This window comes from Rhea pennata, chromosome 3 (genome assembly GCF_028389875.1).
Source record: "Rhea pennata isolate bPtePen1 chromosome 3, bPtePen1.pri, whole genome shotgun sequence".
Classification (NCBI taxonomy): Eukaryota; Metazoa; Chordata; class Aves; order Rheiformes; family Rheidae; genus Rhea; species Rhea pennata.
The window spans coordinates 105,838,657-105,854,474 of record NC_084665.1 but is presented as its reverse complement, the minus strand read 5'-3'; the positions used below and the strand labels follow the sequence as shown (position 1 = coordinate 105,854,474).

Sequence of the window (15,818 nt, the reverse complement as noted above, 5' to 3'; positions counted from 1 at the left end):
TTGAACTGATTATTTATAAAGTGCACAGTAATACGATGCTTACCATACCTGTTTACATACCCACTATATGGCATTTTCAGGAGTATAATTAATGGACATTTATTCTCATCTCTTACTACTATTTTAACAAATAATTAAAAAACAGAATTATCACATTCTTGATCATATAATTCCTAGTACCTTAGATTTTAATTCTTTCATGTCTTGCATATCAACATTTCATTAGAAAACATATTGCAGGTGAGCCAACAAAGCAGACCATTTTTCCCTCCAAAAGGATGCAAATTTTACACAAGAAGATTCTGAACATGCTACTAAGTGTTTCTAAAAGACCTAGAGTTGATCCCCTCCACACTAGCGTCTGCAGCAATGTTAGCATTCGTAACTTTAAAATCACAGTTAGAACAGAAAAAATCATGGAACAAAAACAAGAAAAAAATTGCAAAGCAGCCAAGATGATTGTAGCCTGATTCAAAAATAATGATAAACTAAACACATAAATATAGTGTTACATGCCCGAAGTTATAATTGTGTTAAAAATATTTGCAATAAATATAGATGACCGATGGTACATTCAATAATAAAAACAGTTTAAAACACCAAGAGGTAACATTATGCAGACAACTTTTAGTTCTCTTAGTTTTTCACTAAATAGAGTAAAATATAATTTTATATATGTATATATATATATATTTTTTGCCTGATCTATATACTCCAAGTAAAATGCATTTAGTCTGTGTTAGTAAAAGTTTTAAAACTGGATTTTTTTTGAATGAGTTTCCAATACAATTCAAATCTCTACTGTGAAGTACCACAGAGTAAATTGAGCATTTCTGACAAATGACTATGGCTTTAAAGCTTTCTGTCTCATAGGTCACAGAGTTTTATTGTTCAAGTACGTATTTGGTACCAAAAACTGCCTTAGTTTATGTTATTTTCTTTTACATTATTTGGAAGCAATGATATAGCCCATCTTAGATGTATGCTCCAGAACTTAGCTAGGGAATATGATAAATGATGCCATTTTTAGGTGTAACATTGAAAAATCTGTTAAACAGAGGCATTCATCTAGAAATGGTACCTTTTGAACAACAAGGCAATGACGAAATCAGGGTTTACTCTTATTCTCCAGTCACACTCTTTCCCAGGAGGATAGGGCTGTGGATAGTTAGGTGATAAAATAACTCCTGCCGGGCCTGTCAGGTTTCCTCCACATGCGGCTGTAATAATGCAAAAAGAAATAGGGATATAGTTACATGCTAAATTCACAAGCATGCTAGCTGTTAAAATAGAAGTAAATTGACTTCTGCATTTTTTTTTTTTAATAGTGCCTAGCCTTCCCACTTCTAATTAACATTTTTTTTTTTTTGGTATTTTCCAGAAAAATTAATTTCATTCATATTAAAAATAGTACAAGCAGGATTAAATCAGAACACTTCTAGTCTGGTCCAACGGTCTGACTGGCCACTCATGGTCAGAGTGCAGCAGGTGTGCTCATAAAGCACATCTTGCAGTTTAGTTTAATTCAAAAGCTCCAAGACAACTCCACACTGTGAACCAAAGCATGATCAGGAAAACTTACTTTGAAAGCATACTGCTGGTATGAATGAAAATGTTAATGCAGATGTTGTCCTTGTGATATTTAATAAAAACAAAACAAACAATTTTTATTTATTTCTGTTTGGTCTATTTTTTCATGCTTTTTTTTTTTTTTTTTTTTTTTTTTTTTTTTTTTTTTTTGAGGGAGGGTTTTTTTTCTGTTTTAGTCTGTATTTTTGGTATGGTATTTTTGTTTGATTTTATTTTGGTTTTATTCATAAATAAATTATTCTAGGAAACTATTCAGGTATTCTGAGTATGTTCTGATGATTCAGCCTAGGATAACTATGATCATATTCTCAGGAAAGTTATAAAGTATAAACGCAGCCAAAAACATTAAAGTATCATGAATGGATTTCTAACAGTGTTCAAAGTATTAAAAAATACAACGATTAAATCAAAATCATCCTCAGCATATTGAAATAAGTAATTCATGGTAATTTTTAAAACAGCATATAATGAATTTGCAGAAACTCTGAAGTTTCTAATATTGGCATGTCTACAATAAAGATTATTTTAAACTACTTTTCCCTTCTAAATCACTTTGAGTATATGGAAGAATAAATATAGGTACATCATTTTAACCATATGTATTTGTCTTTTTTTTTTCTTTGATAAGATAATAAAAAGAAATAAGTGAGTGATGGAAATTTGAGTTCATAGAAAGAGTATATATCTTGAAAATCATTAGGCACCGTATGTCTCGAATTTTGATTTTTATTTAAATATTTTTAATTTGGGAATAATTCCAATATGTTTAGGAAACATTTTCATGCTGTCTTTTATACCTTGCATATAAGACATTCAAAAGACACTACAAATTTTATGCTGCTACAATTCTGCTACGGATCTATTCTGATATGGAGTCAGAGACACTATCCTGCACTATCCTGAGTCTTCCCTTTATTTTTCAGATATCTAGAAATGCTTTAGAGGAAACAGAAGGACTATAACCGTTCAGAGATTTTCTAATTTAGAAGGTGCCTTTCCCCAAAGGCCTGCAGGAAAAGCATTATACTTTTCTATTAATACTAAAGCAGATTGTATGTGGTCTTCAAGGATCATTAAATAAAGTCTTCATTTAATTATAAATCAATATGCAACATAATGATAAAAATCTGAAAAACTGTTATACATAGCAGATAATTTTTTTTTAAGGTTATTAATCTTAACTTTAAAGGAGCTGCACTGACATCCTTAAAATACATTTCATCAAGATTCTAGGCCTGTAACTACTACCCTACTGACCAAAACCTCACAGAAATCTTCACGTGACACTGGATTTAGAGTACCAAAAATCAAAACCAGTTTCAAAGAAAGAAGATAAGATTTCTCCCATCTCTAATGTTATGTAAATGAATAAAACATCCCATTTATTTCAAAAGCATTTTCAAATAGGCCCCTCCTCTGAATCTATTTTTTCCAACAAGCATTCTACTTCAAAAAAAAAAAAAAAAAAAAAAAAAAGAAAGAAAGAAAAAAAGAAAAGAAAAAAGAAAAGAGAAAAATAAATCTCTGTAGTTTTCTAGGGGTTGTACAGGGTGGCTATTTAATATATAAGAGACCTTATATATTCAGAGCATTTTCTGAAATAATAATCAACCACAATTTATGTAATTAAATTACTACAGGGAACATCACTGTAAGAGATTGCATTTGTCACACATCCTATCCAATATGAAAAAAAATTTTGATCCAAATCACCTCTTCCACTTTATTATTTACGACAAACTTTATGAATTTCAAACTATCATAAAATTTAAAAGATAGAATAGAGAAGATAACATCCAAAATAGAATTATTCTTGAGCATGAGACTGTCAGTAACCATAAGTACTAAGTAACTGCATTTTGAAGAGAGCATTATTCCAAATTTAGCATTGCATGTCCACTAGCTTAACTAGAAATATGTTTTGCATTAATCTTAAGCACAGACTAACATTTCATCTCATTACCTATGCATGTAGGCGGATCAGGCTGCCAAAAGAATCGGTTATTCAGTTGTACACATGTAATTTTAGCGTGTCCTTGAAGCTGATAGCCAGGGTCACACTGAAAGGTAGTGGTATCCCCAGGTTCTCTGCTGTCTCCGTATCTGGTGCCATTCTGTGGTGTCCCAGGATCATTGCAAGTTGATGCAATAGAAGCTATAGGGGAATCATGAAATAAAAACTTTAAGACTAGATACTAAACATCCATAATGAATAGTATAATATTTTTACAAGAGCATCTCAACCAGAGGCAATATTATTTACTCATCAGTTAACATAAGAAGGCACTTTTTTCTTTATTTCTATGAGAATTTGCCTACCAAGATACATCATGTTTATGTTGGCTTCCTGCCAATTTTCTTAGTATAAAATATGGCCCAAGGGGGAATAAACACAGTTTTTTTTTTTCTTCTCCTTTTTGGGGGGTCTGGTTAATGTATCAAAAGAGCTAATAACTCCTTTTCTCACAGTAACCAAAGCAAATTTCTTTATGCACTATAAAGCCTTTTGTACAATAGGGCAAGTATTGCAACAACATAATTTTATGGTTTTAATATCCTCTGGCACGGAAATGCTATGTATGCATAGCTGCTTGAACATTTTACACAGCCCTGAAGTTCCCACTCCAGGGGCAGACAACAAGTTTCTGAGTATACTCCAAATGAATCTAAGATGAATTCTAAGAAAGATGCTTCGCTTATGTTCAGTCTAGTAAGTTTGTATAACCCTGCAGATATAGATAATATAGTCAAGCATAATATTAAAACAAGTAGAACAAGAACAAGTAGAACAAGAACAAGTAGAACACCATGCTACAACATAAAGCAACTAAATCGACCAAAAAATTAGATACACAAATCCACACCCACTGTGGATTTGTGGAAAAGACCAGGTGATTTTTATGCTACTTCCTTCAACATGTCTCCCTCCTCTTCAGGAGATGTAGCTAGTAAGATGTTTTATACTTTCTAGTTGGTCTCTAGAAAACAGAGAGACTTCTGCAGCCAGTGTGTTGCAGAAGTAGAACACAGCACTGCTTGAAACCTCACCATTACACCTCAGACCAGCACTTACACCAGCACAAGGCTGGATTATAAACCTGGAGGCCCTGGGTACTATACTGCATCAAGGACCCTGAGTCACAACATGAAAAATCTGAATTGACTGTACAGGAAATTTATCATTCCAAGTTTACTGAACCATATGCAGGGTAAATCGCATTGCACACTGATCTCTGCAGAGGAGGGATACATAATAAATTGTTGTATAATATATCTCAATTTATTGTTGAGTTTCCTTTAAAATTGGCAACATGAATGAGGGATCCTCGAAATTCGCTTTTAAGGAGTTAATATGAAAGGGTAATAGATGTTATAGAACGTCATAGAATTGGTAAGGTTGGAAGGGACCTCTGGAGATCATCTAGTCCAAACCCCTGCTCAAGCGGGGTCACCTAGAGCATGTTAGACAAGGTCGCATCCAGGTGGGCTTTGAATATCTCCAGAGAAGGAGACTCCACAACCTCTCTGGGCAAACCTGTAACAAGGACCCCCCCAAACTTGCTGAAGCTCAGGCTTGAACCTGGGACCTTTAGATCTTCAGTCTAATGCTCTCCCACCTGTAGGATACTTCTACAAAACAGATACCTTCCTCTTACGTGGCATTAAGAGAATTAAACAGAAAGAGGATAAAGTAATAGAAAGAACCTAAGCCATGTGAAAGTTGCATTTTGTTTATATTTTAAATGAAATATACATTTGCCACATTTTATTTTAACATGAGTGGCACCAAAATCCAGCGCTATTTACATGGGCCTAGTATTTAGATGGCTTCCCAGGCTTAACCTTGGATTATCAGATCTAGTAGACTTCTTTGCATCAGTTCTTACAAGATGGGAAGGGCAATATTTGCGTTTACTCTTTGCAGGACAGCTTTGGAAATAAGTGCCAATAGTATATACAGTAAACATCACTCAAGATAAACTACCTGCAATCTATTCTTTTTCCTTGCTAGTTTTATAGTGCTTGCTTTTTTAAAAAAAATAGGCTTTAAAATCTGTTTCAAAAAATGTTTCAAAAAACTCTGCTGCAATCAGTGAAATAGAAAAGATCCACATGGTAATTTGGAGTGCCCGTACTCAAGATTATCACAACTCTCAGGCCCAGAGGGAGGCAGCCAACCTTCTGGAGCAGCGTAATGGAGAGTGAAGTGCTTCCTAATGGGCTTCACAACAGCCCAGCACTGAGCTGGGGACACCTCTGATAACCCAAAGAAGAAAAGTTTAATATAGATGTTTCTGAAACATTCTCTTCTTCTTTAGATTTATATGCTTCCTGGAGTACAAAGATAAGGATCTATGTGAGAGCAGAATATAAAGCCCTGAACCTCTTATTGGAAATAAATATGAGGCTGGTGATGATACCTTACCCAGGCACTTACCCATAGCACAGAGGTTTTTGGTAGAAATCATTTTCCATGTTAATGTCACTGTGTTATTATGAGCATGCAATGTAATATTAATAACATCAGAAAAAGCAAGAAAAGAAATCTAACTATGAAATATTATTAGGTTACAGCCTTTAAAGTTTAATCTTAGTTCTGGTGCCCAATTGTTTATTTCTTTTAGCAAGTCATGTCTTAATGCTTTTTATTTTCTTTGAACTCAAGATTTAGTTATTTAGTAAGGCATGTGTTTTAAAAGTATTTTTGTACTAACCCCTCTTTCTTGGCAATTTCATCATGGCTCAGACTTAAACAATCACAATGGAAATGCAATTCCTGCAAGTGAAGATTCTCTCATGGAAATGCTGATACTACTTAAATGTAATAGCTCAAACTATTAAGCAAGTAATTAAAAGATATTTGAGCAATAGAAAAAACAACTTCCAAGATAACACTACCCTAGTAGTTCAGGATAGAGGGCACAGTTACCATAAGAATTTCTGTAGACAGACACACGACCAAATGGAATTCAAAAACTGGTCATAAACACATACCATTGCTTAAACTGTACATATGTATGTCAGAGTGAGCTCAATGTCATAAACACAGAGCCAATGATATTTAAGCTCTTGTCAGAAGAAGGAAGAAATCAACAAAATGTCAGCATCATAGACAATAGCCTCCAAGTAATTATTCTAATTAACTGACTGAGATGACCTGTTTGTTTATTTTATTATAACTGTTGACTTGTGTTGTTAAGATAAAGATTTAGTTAGGAATCTTTAATCTTCATTTCTTATCTCTTCACTTATGCCCAAGAGCAAATCTGGGGAAAGCAAGGAAATAACAGAAACAAAACAAAACAAAAAAGAAAGGCAAGCTAAAATAAGTACAGAAATGCGATCATTTCATATTTTCTGTTTAATAAAATGAGTGACTAACAAGAAAGAAATATTACCAAAAAAGAGAAAAATATCTCTGCTGTTTCAGTTTTTTTCTAATTGTTCTTCATTAGCAAAAAAGATACATTCCAGTTTACATGAAGGCAGAAATAGGAATATTGTTAATTGAACTATATGCTTAAAGAAGGCTATGACAGATAGAAATTAATAATTTCATAGAATCATAGGTCAGCATAGAAAATTATCACAGATGGATCTGACTCCAGAAGAGTTAGACATTTCCAAAAATGTATAAACAGATTTTTCATTATGAGATATGTGAAAATAAACCTTTGATGTATTGTACTCTTGAAGGACAAAATTTATGAAATCAACCGTGGAATTATGAATGCATCATTCAGTTTCAGAAAAAGGTGCAGTTCTCTCAAATTGTAACAGCTAGAATTTGATTCAAAGAAAAGAAAGCTAGACTGTTAAGGTAGAACTATCGTTAAGTACTATTAAAATGAGTCTATCTGAGTCTGTACAAATGAATCTTCTTAGAAAGTCTCTGACAGTGTTGTCCCTTTCATCTGCCACATGTATTGGTTTTGTTAAATATCAAACAAACAATTTGCATAGTTAGATATAAACAAGTTCTTAATAAAATAAGCTTCAGGATGCACAGGTTAATAAAAAGGAATGAACCATCTACTAGCATGAGATCCAAATGCCTTCAAAAGTCCAGAGTTACTGAACATTAAACACTTTTAATAAGATTGATCTGCTCCAGCATTGATGGCTAGACTTATTTAAGATGCTCTACATATCCAAAATACCCAAATAGGACTAGTAGATATGACCCAAGTGCCTTCTGGCGTGGTAGATGGAGACTGAGAAGAATATCTTAGGATATCTGAAATGGAACTAGAAATCTATGAAAAAGCAACCATGCCATGACCTTAGAGTAGAATTTATTTCACTCACTCTCAAATGTCTAGAAGTTTTAAATTTAGTCTATATTAGAATAACTAGACTTATAGGTTTCCTACAGTAAATTTATCCTATTTAACTTAAAGACTCAGGACAGAATTAAACAAGGTTAGATACCTTATTTTTATATACTTAGCTTAGGTAGGAATGTTTTTCTGCCACTAAGTGGGTTATCTAGGGGAAAAAAGAAGCCAGGTATCAAATTTGTCTATACCCTCTCTGTGCTCAAGTTCTATGTCCTGAAAAGAAAGAGTTGGTTGACATCACTGGCTTGCTATACATAGTTTAAATGTACTTAACCCCCAGAGTAAAGGTCAATTTTGTACAATGAACTCCATTTTTGTCCTTTTATGCATGATTAAATGGTAATTAAGTTTTAATGAAAAGCATTAAGCTGACTACAATTAACATAATCACTCTAGTCAGTTCATGTCCTTGTGTTCTACATGCTGAGCTGAGTGGGCAAGAAAATGGACTTTTAATATTGTCCAAACATTTTGTGAACTTCAGCCTTTTATATTTTTTTCTGCAAAAAATTCCTCTTCCTACATATACAATAAACTAAGTAATTCATAGATGATATTTTCTGATTTATCAAGTCTCACATGCTGAGTATGTGATTCATCATTTTGCCTCTCTCCTCACACCATCCTTTCACAGCGTTTCTTTTTTAGATAAATGTAATAAGGGCATTCCAGGGCCGCATGGAGAGGACACAAGTGATCAGTACCTTTGCAACACAGTGAAACAAATTCTCCAGCTGAAAGGTAGCACTTTAGTGCTTTGATTTTAAGCTGTTCATGTGACCTGATACTTTCACATGTATACCCTTTATGTGATCTTCTCAGTAGATGTTCATTCACACAGACATTCATCCCAATTACATAATCCAGTGCAGAAGCAGCCTGTGTCAGAGTTTCAGAGTCTTGAAAATTTTAGTTCTGCTCATTTCTGAATCTGCAGGTTACTTTTTATTTTGTAACTCATGTTTAAATAAAATATATTCCTTAATAAATGCATCACCTGAAAATCCTTTAAGTAATACAAAGATTCAAAACTTGAGCAGTTATCTTAACAGAACTTGTAATAACTTGTAATAAACCATTTACACTTTCTGGGATTGACACTATTTTACTGAATCAATTAGAGAAACTACTTAAGTAGTCAATTTTCAATATTTTGTGCAGCCTTAGCCTAAACTGACATACAGTTTGAATATATGATGAATGCAAAGCATGCAACAATAGTCATATATCCATAGTTCAATGGATATTCAAATGCTTTACTGGATTGGGGCAATAGTGGTCTTTCTATTGCCTTAAAGAGATTAAATAAAGTAAGCTTGATTTTCACATGAAATAATTTAACATTTTGTTTAATATATTCCTTAAATCATATATCTATATCTATATTGCAATTTAAAAAATAAAACTTATACTTGCCAAGCAGGTGAACCGAACTCTTATATAATTTTCCCTTAACTTGAGCTGAGATGTTTAGTTCCTCACCACTAATTCCAATTAACTACAGTTAGACATACACTGCAATTGCCAGCATAATCACCAAACAGATTCATCAGATATTACAGTAAGATGATCAAATCAGTTCTTCACTCTTATGGCACCTATATGTCTCCTATTTATTATAGGTATCAACAAAGGTCAAAGAACATACAGCAATACCTATGTTGACAAGTCTAATAATGTATATGTTTTCTTCCTTCCATAATTTATGGATTAACTGATAAGCCTGTTTTACACAATATACCATAAAATGTGTTTGATAACTCTAACAATATAATCTGACACTTTCAAAGCTTGAAAAGCAGCATATTATATACCACACAGGTCAGAAATTTCAGAAACATTTATTCTACTCTTATTTTTTTAATTTATTTTGCATACTTTAACTGGTATCTCAGCACAGTTTGTGCTGTACAACATTCAGAAAAGTTAAACTAAATGAAGCAAACAGGTAAAATTCAAATGTTTTATTAAGAGAACAGGAAATTCCCTAGTTTTGTCATTCAGTACTAGTGAGTAGATGTCCTCATTCAGAAATAATAGAACTGGAAGCTTATTAGTGCCATTTGTTTGAGAACAACAGCAACTCTAGGTAAGGTTTTAAATAAGACATGTTCACATGTTTTATTAATTTGTCTTCATTTTCCTAGTTTCTTAAGTAGATATACCCTTACATAAATTGTATCTAAATATATAAAAACACAATGACTGAATTAAATACAGTAATATTGTCTCCCTGCAGTCTCACCTAGCCTGTAACACTTCAGTCATAATATTGGAAAAATTCCATATGCTCAATTTTACATCACTGATCTCATTATTCTATGTACAGACAAGCTTTTACTTTAGACCTGAAGATAAAATTTGAATTTCTTTGATTAATTTAACAGTAAAAATTTTAAAGTATTTCAAAATGGTCAGATATATTCTATTTTTTCCCTCAGTTTAACTGTGTACACACACAGTTGCTGAAATCATAAAAATGATCCAGTATGCAACAGGTATAATGATTAAAAAAAACCCACAAAGGAATTAAAATATTATTAGAGAGTACGGTAAGGACATGCAAAAGGTATCAGTTCGGAAGAAAATTTGTGTATGTACAAACCCATTTAGGTTTGTATATAATTATTAATAAAATAATGCTGGGCCTGGGGTTGCTGTATAAATCAAGGACTAAGAAAACTTAAAGATACAAAGCAAATCCAAACAAATCAACCTAATAGTGCCTATTTTGCATAAACACATGTAATAATTACAATAATATCTCTTTTTGTATAGACTGAGGAAGTTGTAAGACGAGAAACAATTCATATATACTAGAATAAAAACTGGCTGTATTTGAGATGAAAAAGGATTTACATACTTGAGAACTGAATGGAAAAGCCTGATTTGCTGATAAAGAAGTCACTGTCAAACTGTAACGTCAATGAGTTGAAAGTGCTGTGAATATCCTCTGGAAGGGCTGAGCCACTCCATTCTTTCAGCAATATGCTGCTCTCAATAGGCCCATCCCACACCTTCAAGATGTCATGAGCAACCTCAGTGTCAAAAACAATAAAATGTAGACTGCAAAGAAATATTAAAAACACTGCATATTACTCATTAAGCATAATTACATAAAACTCCAAGCAATCATTCCCAAATTGTTCTTAATTTGGAGATGCTATTCCTGTTTCAGGACTGAAGAAACAGTGGTGGTGCTGAAGTGATACCCATTTTTTCCAGTTTGATGAGATGATCTCGTAAGAGAGATTCTGTTCTGTCCTCTCTACACTGCACCTGCAAAATCCACTATTACAACATATGACACTTGTTCTATTAATAAGCTTGTTTTTATCATAGATATTTTAAGAGATAAGAACAATGATTTGATGAAAGCTTTCCTCTCTTTATTCATGCAAGGATACCAAGAACACTAACTGATTAGATTCAATGACATGCAATTGAAAAAAGCAGTTGACATTCTTTCTGATAATAATTTATTTTCCACTAGATGTTAGTATGTATAGCACAGGAAATTCTGTCAGTTCTGCCTTTTTTTTTACATTAGCAAAAAATGTCTTCTCCTACCTTTACCTTCTGCCAAAATTCATAAATTATATAATCGTACTGTAATAGAAAACTCTAATCTGTTTTACAATGGTGTTCATGAATGTTATTTTAGTATTCAAAAACTTTGCATTGACTTCAAGTTCTGATTGCTGCTTATATTTTTAACACTGAAGAAATCTAGTAAGTAAATATCAAAACTCTTTTATTGTTTTCAGTAGTTCTGTGCTAACATTTCTTCATCCCATTTGTCATTAATTTGAAAATTTTCATTTAAATGAAAATAATTCATTGAATTCACCTGTGATGGAGTGAATTCATTATTTGTTTTAGTGAAATGGGATTACTAAAATAGGAAAGTAAAAAATGAAAGATCTTTCAGTGAATGGGCTTTACTGAAAGTTCATCTTGATGATCAGTTAAAATGGTTGTTCACATAAAACGATTACTGAAACAGCTTAATATTTGTTAACCTTTAGCTCAAAATAAAGAGATAATATTGTAAAAAAAGGGTGTTTACTGGACATTACACATATCTATTCTGCCACTGCAGCATGAAACTAACCTCTGTTGCATATCATTAAATACGTAAGTATTAAGAGATTCTCAACTGAAATTAAGATTATCTATTTTGATTAGAAGTATGTTTAATGTTTTTGTTATATTCTTGTTTTCACAGCAGTTTCCTGCTAGGAGTAGAATAATTAGCATGAATATTAGATAGAATTTGTCATTTCTGAGTCTTTGAATTCATGTGTTAACTGCAGCAAAGATGAGCTGAAATAATCTTTAACTGTTGGTATACCTTCCACTCTTTGAGTGATCTAACTAGTTCTTTCTTATTAGTATGGCAAATTGAAAACTTTTTTTAAAGTTTTCCTTGTGCATTACTAATTTCCTTCTTCTGGAGAGAGGAGAAAGTATTACTTACATACTTCAGAAAGCAATATATATTAATAACACTATAACAGAAGAGAGCAGTAATATAAAATGAAAGCCCTTCAGAGATGTATATAAGGCCTTATAGTGCTAATCTTCAGCTGCTGTTAATTGTCAGATCTTTATCAGATCAAAGCATTGATGACAAAAAAGCACTTCTTAAAGATACCCAGCAAGTTCCGAGATGCCTGACGTGCCAGCACTGCTGGCAGACAGCCTGGCACTTTATGATTGCTTGAGGCATTTTTTTTTTAAAAAAGAAAGGGTTGACTAATTATATTCTATTTAAAACTAATTATTACATTGAATTTGACAGTAAGATATATAAAAAAATGACATTACAACAACTCAGAGGAAGAAATCTGAAGCCACAGGTGACATCTTGGCTTTTTAGCTGGTTTACAGTTAGAAAAAAGCATAGCAGTGCACAGCTGTACCATACCAAAGATTTACAAGCCATATAATCTAATAGAATTGAGAGTTCTGAATTAGATACCTAGCTATCTGCAGTACAATTTAGGGACCAAGGTGCACTAGAGGAATAGCATTCATAAATGCCAGCACAACAAGCATCAACTTTATTAATGTATGAAGGAATTAATAAACATAAAATAGTGTAGAAAACATGAGGAGGTTAGGTAGAGATTATAATTTACAAAATACTGAAGTCAACAGTAAAATTTAAGTATTGAAATTAAGTATGTACCTTATCGTCTTTCCTGGATCTGCTTCGATAATCCAAGTGCAATGAAGATTGTTGTCATATGGTGCTGGGTAACCTGGAGACAAAATGCGCCCCGACGTAGCAGCATGAATTCGACCACCACACTCAGCTACAAAATAAATAAGGACTGTTTATTTTTAATAAAGCCATAATATTTTGCACTTTCTTTTTTCCCTCTGCTTCACATCTCTGTATCTTCTAAAAAGGTAAAAAAAAAGGGGGGGGGGGGCTAATATCTCTGGAACAATACTATAAACCAAGACATATCCATACAAACCAAAATAGGTACATGATTTAGAAACACACATATAAGTGATCTCATTGCTGCCTTGTTGTGATGTAAAAAATTTTATTTTTGTAATTAAGGTATTTTACTGGGGGGAAAAAAACTAGTAGTTTAATAGAAACTAAGACCACAAAATCTCACTTTTATCATCACCAAATGGCAAAAAAACATAAAGTTTGGAGGCCTCAGAGACATCTTACCTAGCATGTTTGGCTTTTTAAAGTACCACTGAACACTGAAATTTAGAGCTCATGTAGTTTGGTTTTACAATTAAAAACACTTTTTCTCTTGTTCTAATTTCTAAGTGCTTTTTTTCTTTAATGCTTTCAAGTTACTATATATACCTTTAAGCTTAATTCTATCATAAAACAACTGGGTTTTGCCTAGTAGCTTCCTTAGGTATTTAAATATTTAAATGCCATATGCCCTCCAAGTGAGAAAATAAATCAGAAAGCTAGGATTTTAAAATATGTAGTACCTTGTTTTGAACATTTTTATTATCACTACTTTAACAGAGACTTACTATGCAAGGTATCCAGAATCAAATCAGGCTTACTTCTCTTATTTAGAGTATCATGCAATTGATACTCTAAATGTCTGAGATGAGTTGGTGACACTGGAACTCTGTGTAATCAAATCAGTTGCCACTGAATCAGAGTATCAGTGACTCCACAGCTAAGTAATGTCCCTGAACTCATGCCTTAGTTGCCAGTGTGACTTCACAAGTAAGAGTTAAAAAATACTGCTACGGAGAATTCTTTATTCACAGCTATCCATGATAGCATAAGACACAGAATGATGAAAGAACCATGGCAGTGGGACCAAATAATTTAGCAGTAAAAACTTGACAAATAATAGGCTTTCTATATGCCACTGAGACACTGCTGACAACCAAATTGTCACAAGAAAGGAAAATAACTGTAAGGGAAATAAGGTGACTGATTTACTTACCTATCCTGCCATTATGGTCACTCAGGACACTAAATATGATTTATAGAATCATAACAAAAGCAAAATTATGAATGATTTAGCTACTTTGCAAAAAAAATCTTCAAATATAACTTTCCTAAAATTTCAGTTAATTTTGATTATACAGGAAAATTCAGATTGCATTAATCATCTTGAAGGAGGTCTGAAGATAACTGAAATGACTGATACCCTACTGTATTTACCAAAGAACTAAAGATAAGTGAGAGAAAGCAGAGGTTTTTTTTTTAACTCAAACTAATTGACAGATTTGCTTTCAAATTATCAGAAGATTCTGTCAGAAACATGATGTAGACTTTAGCAGGATGTATTACATACTTCATCTCCCCCCCAAAATTTCCACTTTAGGAGTAAACCAGAAGTAAACTTTCTGGAGTGATTCTGACCAAAAAACTAAAAAGGTAGTTTTTCAATATGCAGAAAATGTACATACCATAAAACTGCTATCTCAAAGAATATACTATATAAAGTAAGTATTATCTTAATTATTAGAAGTGGTTGACAATTATTTAGGTTCTTTTGGTTGTTTCTTTTGTAAATATTAAACTGTAACTCTAAAAGGTAAACCATAACAGCAGATCAGGAAATATTGTCACATGATGCTTTGAATGATGAATGTCTTAAGCAAGGGACCTAAAGAAGTCAGCTGCCAATCTAAAGGAACTTGCAAAAGAAGCTTTTCATCATCAAGAATAAATTCTGTCAGGAAAGAGTCTCTTTTCTTCTGAGGCTAGGCAAGCTTTTTTCAGTTTTTTTTTTTTTTTTTTTTTTCAAACAAAGACTTTATCAGATGGCATACATTGACTTAGGCATAGTATTTTCTACTTTTGATCAAGACTAACAGAAAAGTAGTAGCTAACAATTAGCTACCAACCTTTAATGAAAGCAAGGCTGCTCTGAGCAAAAGGATCTGAGCTGCTAATGAACCAAGAAGGGATTACAGGAATTGTCTTTTCTTCATTAAGGCTTAGAACAAAGGAAAAAAAAAAGATAAAAAGGAATGCTAAGACTAACATAGTAGTGTGTCAATAAAGATGACTAGGTGCAGAGCATGTGGAACCTGTCTATCTATGGTCTTGGAATTTTTTACCAATGAAATTAAACTAACTGAAAAGATGACTTAATAAATGTACATGTCATTCAAGACAACAAAAAATATCAAAGGTTGATATTAAACACAACAAGCAAAAAAGAAGAGGTTTCTGGAGCTGTGACTCCATTAAATGAAAGTGTGTCTAGGTAAAATAGTGACCTTTGGGAGTGCATAACAGTGAGACCATAGAACCATACAGCTATTATGAAGAGAATAGAATTGAGAAATGAGAAAAGAGGGAGCCAGTCAGATCCATGTAGGAAGAGATATAACTAAGACAGCACAGGATAAAACTGAAGGAAGAAAAGA

The 15,818-nt window shown here is 32.8% G+C and overlaps 1 protein-coding gene across 1 annotated transcript in view; it reads right to left on the bottom strand.

Annotated features, from left to right (window-relative positions):
- The window catches only part of CSMD1 (CUB and Sushi multiple domains 1), a 1,182,441-nt gene that overhangs the window by 214,109 nt on the left and 952,514 nt on the right, over window positions 1-15,818 (bottom strand). The window contains exons 25-28 of the mRNA XM_062571121.1: window positions 13,126-13,252; window positions 10,795-10,997; window positions 3,554-3,745; window positions 1,082-1,220 (exon numbers count right to left, since the gene is read on the bottom strand). Of these exons, the coding sequence (XP_062427105.1) occupies window positions 1,082-1,220; window positions 3,554-3,745; window positions 10,795-10,997; window positions 13,126-13,252 (661 nt within the window). The remainder of the gene's footprint in view (window positions 1-1,081; window positions 1,221-3,553; window positions 3,746-10,794; window positions 10,998-13,125; window positions 13,253-15,818) is intronic.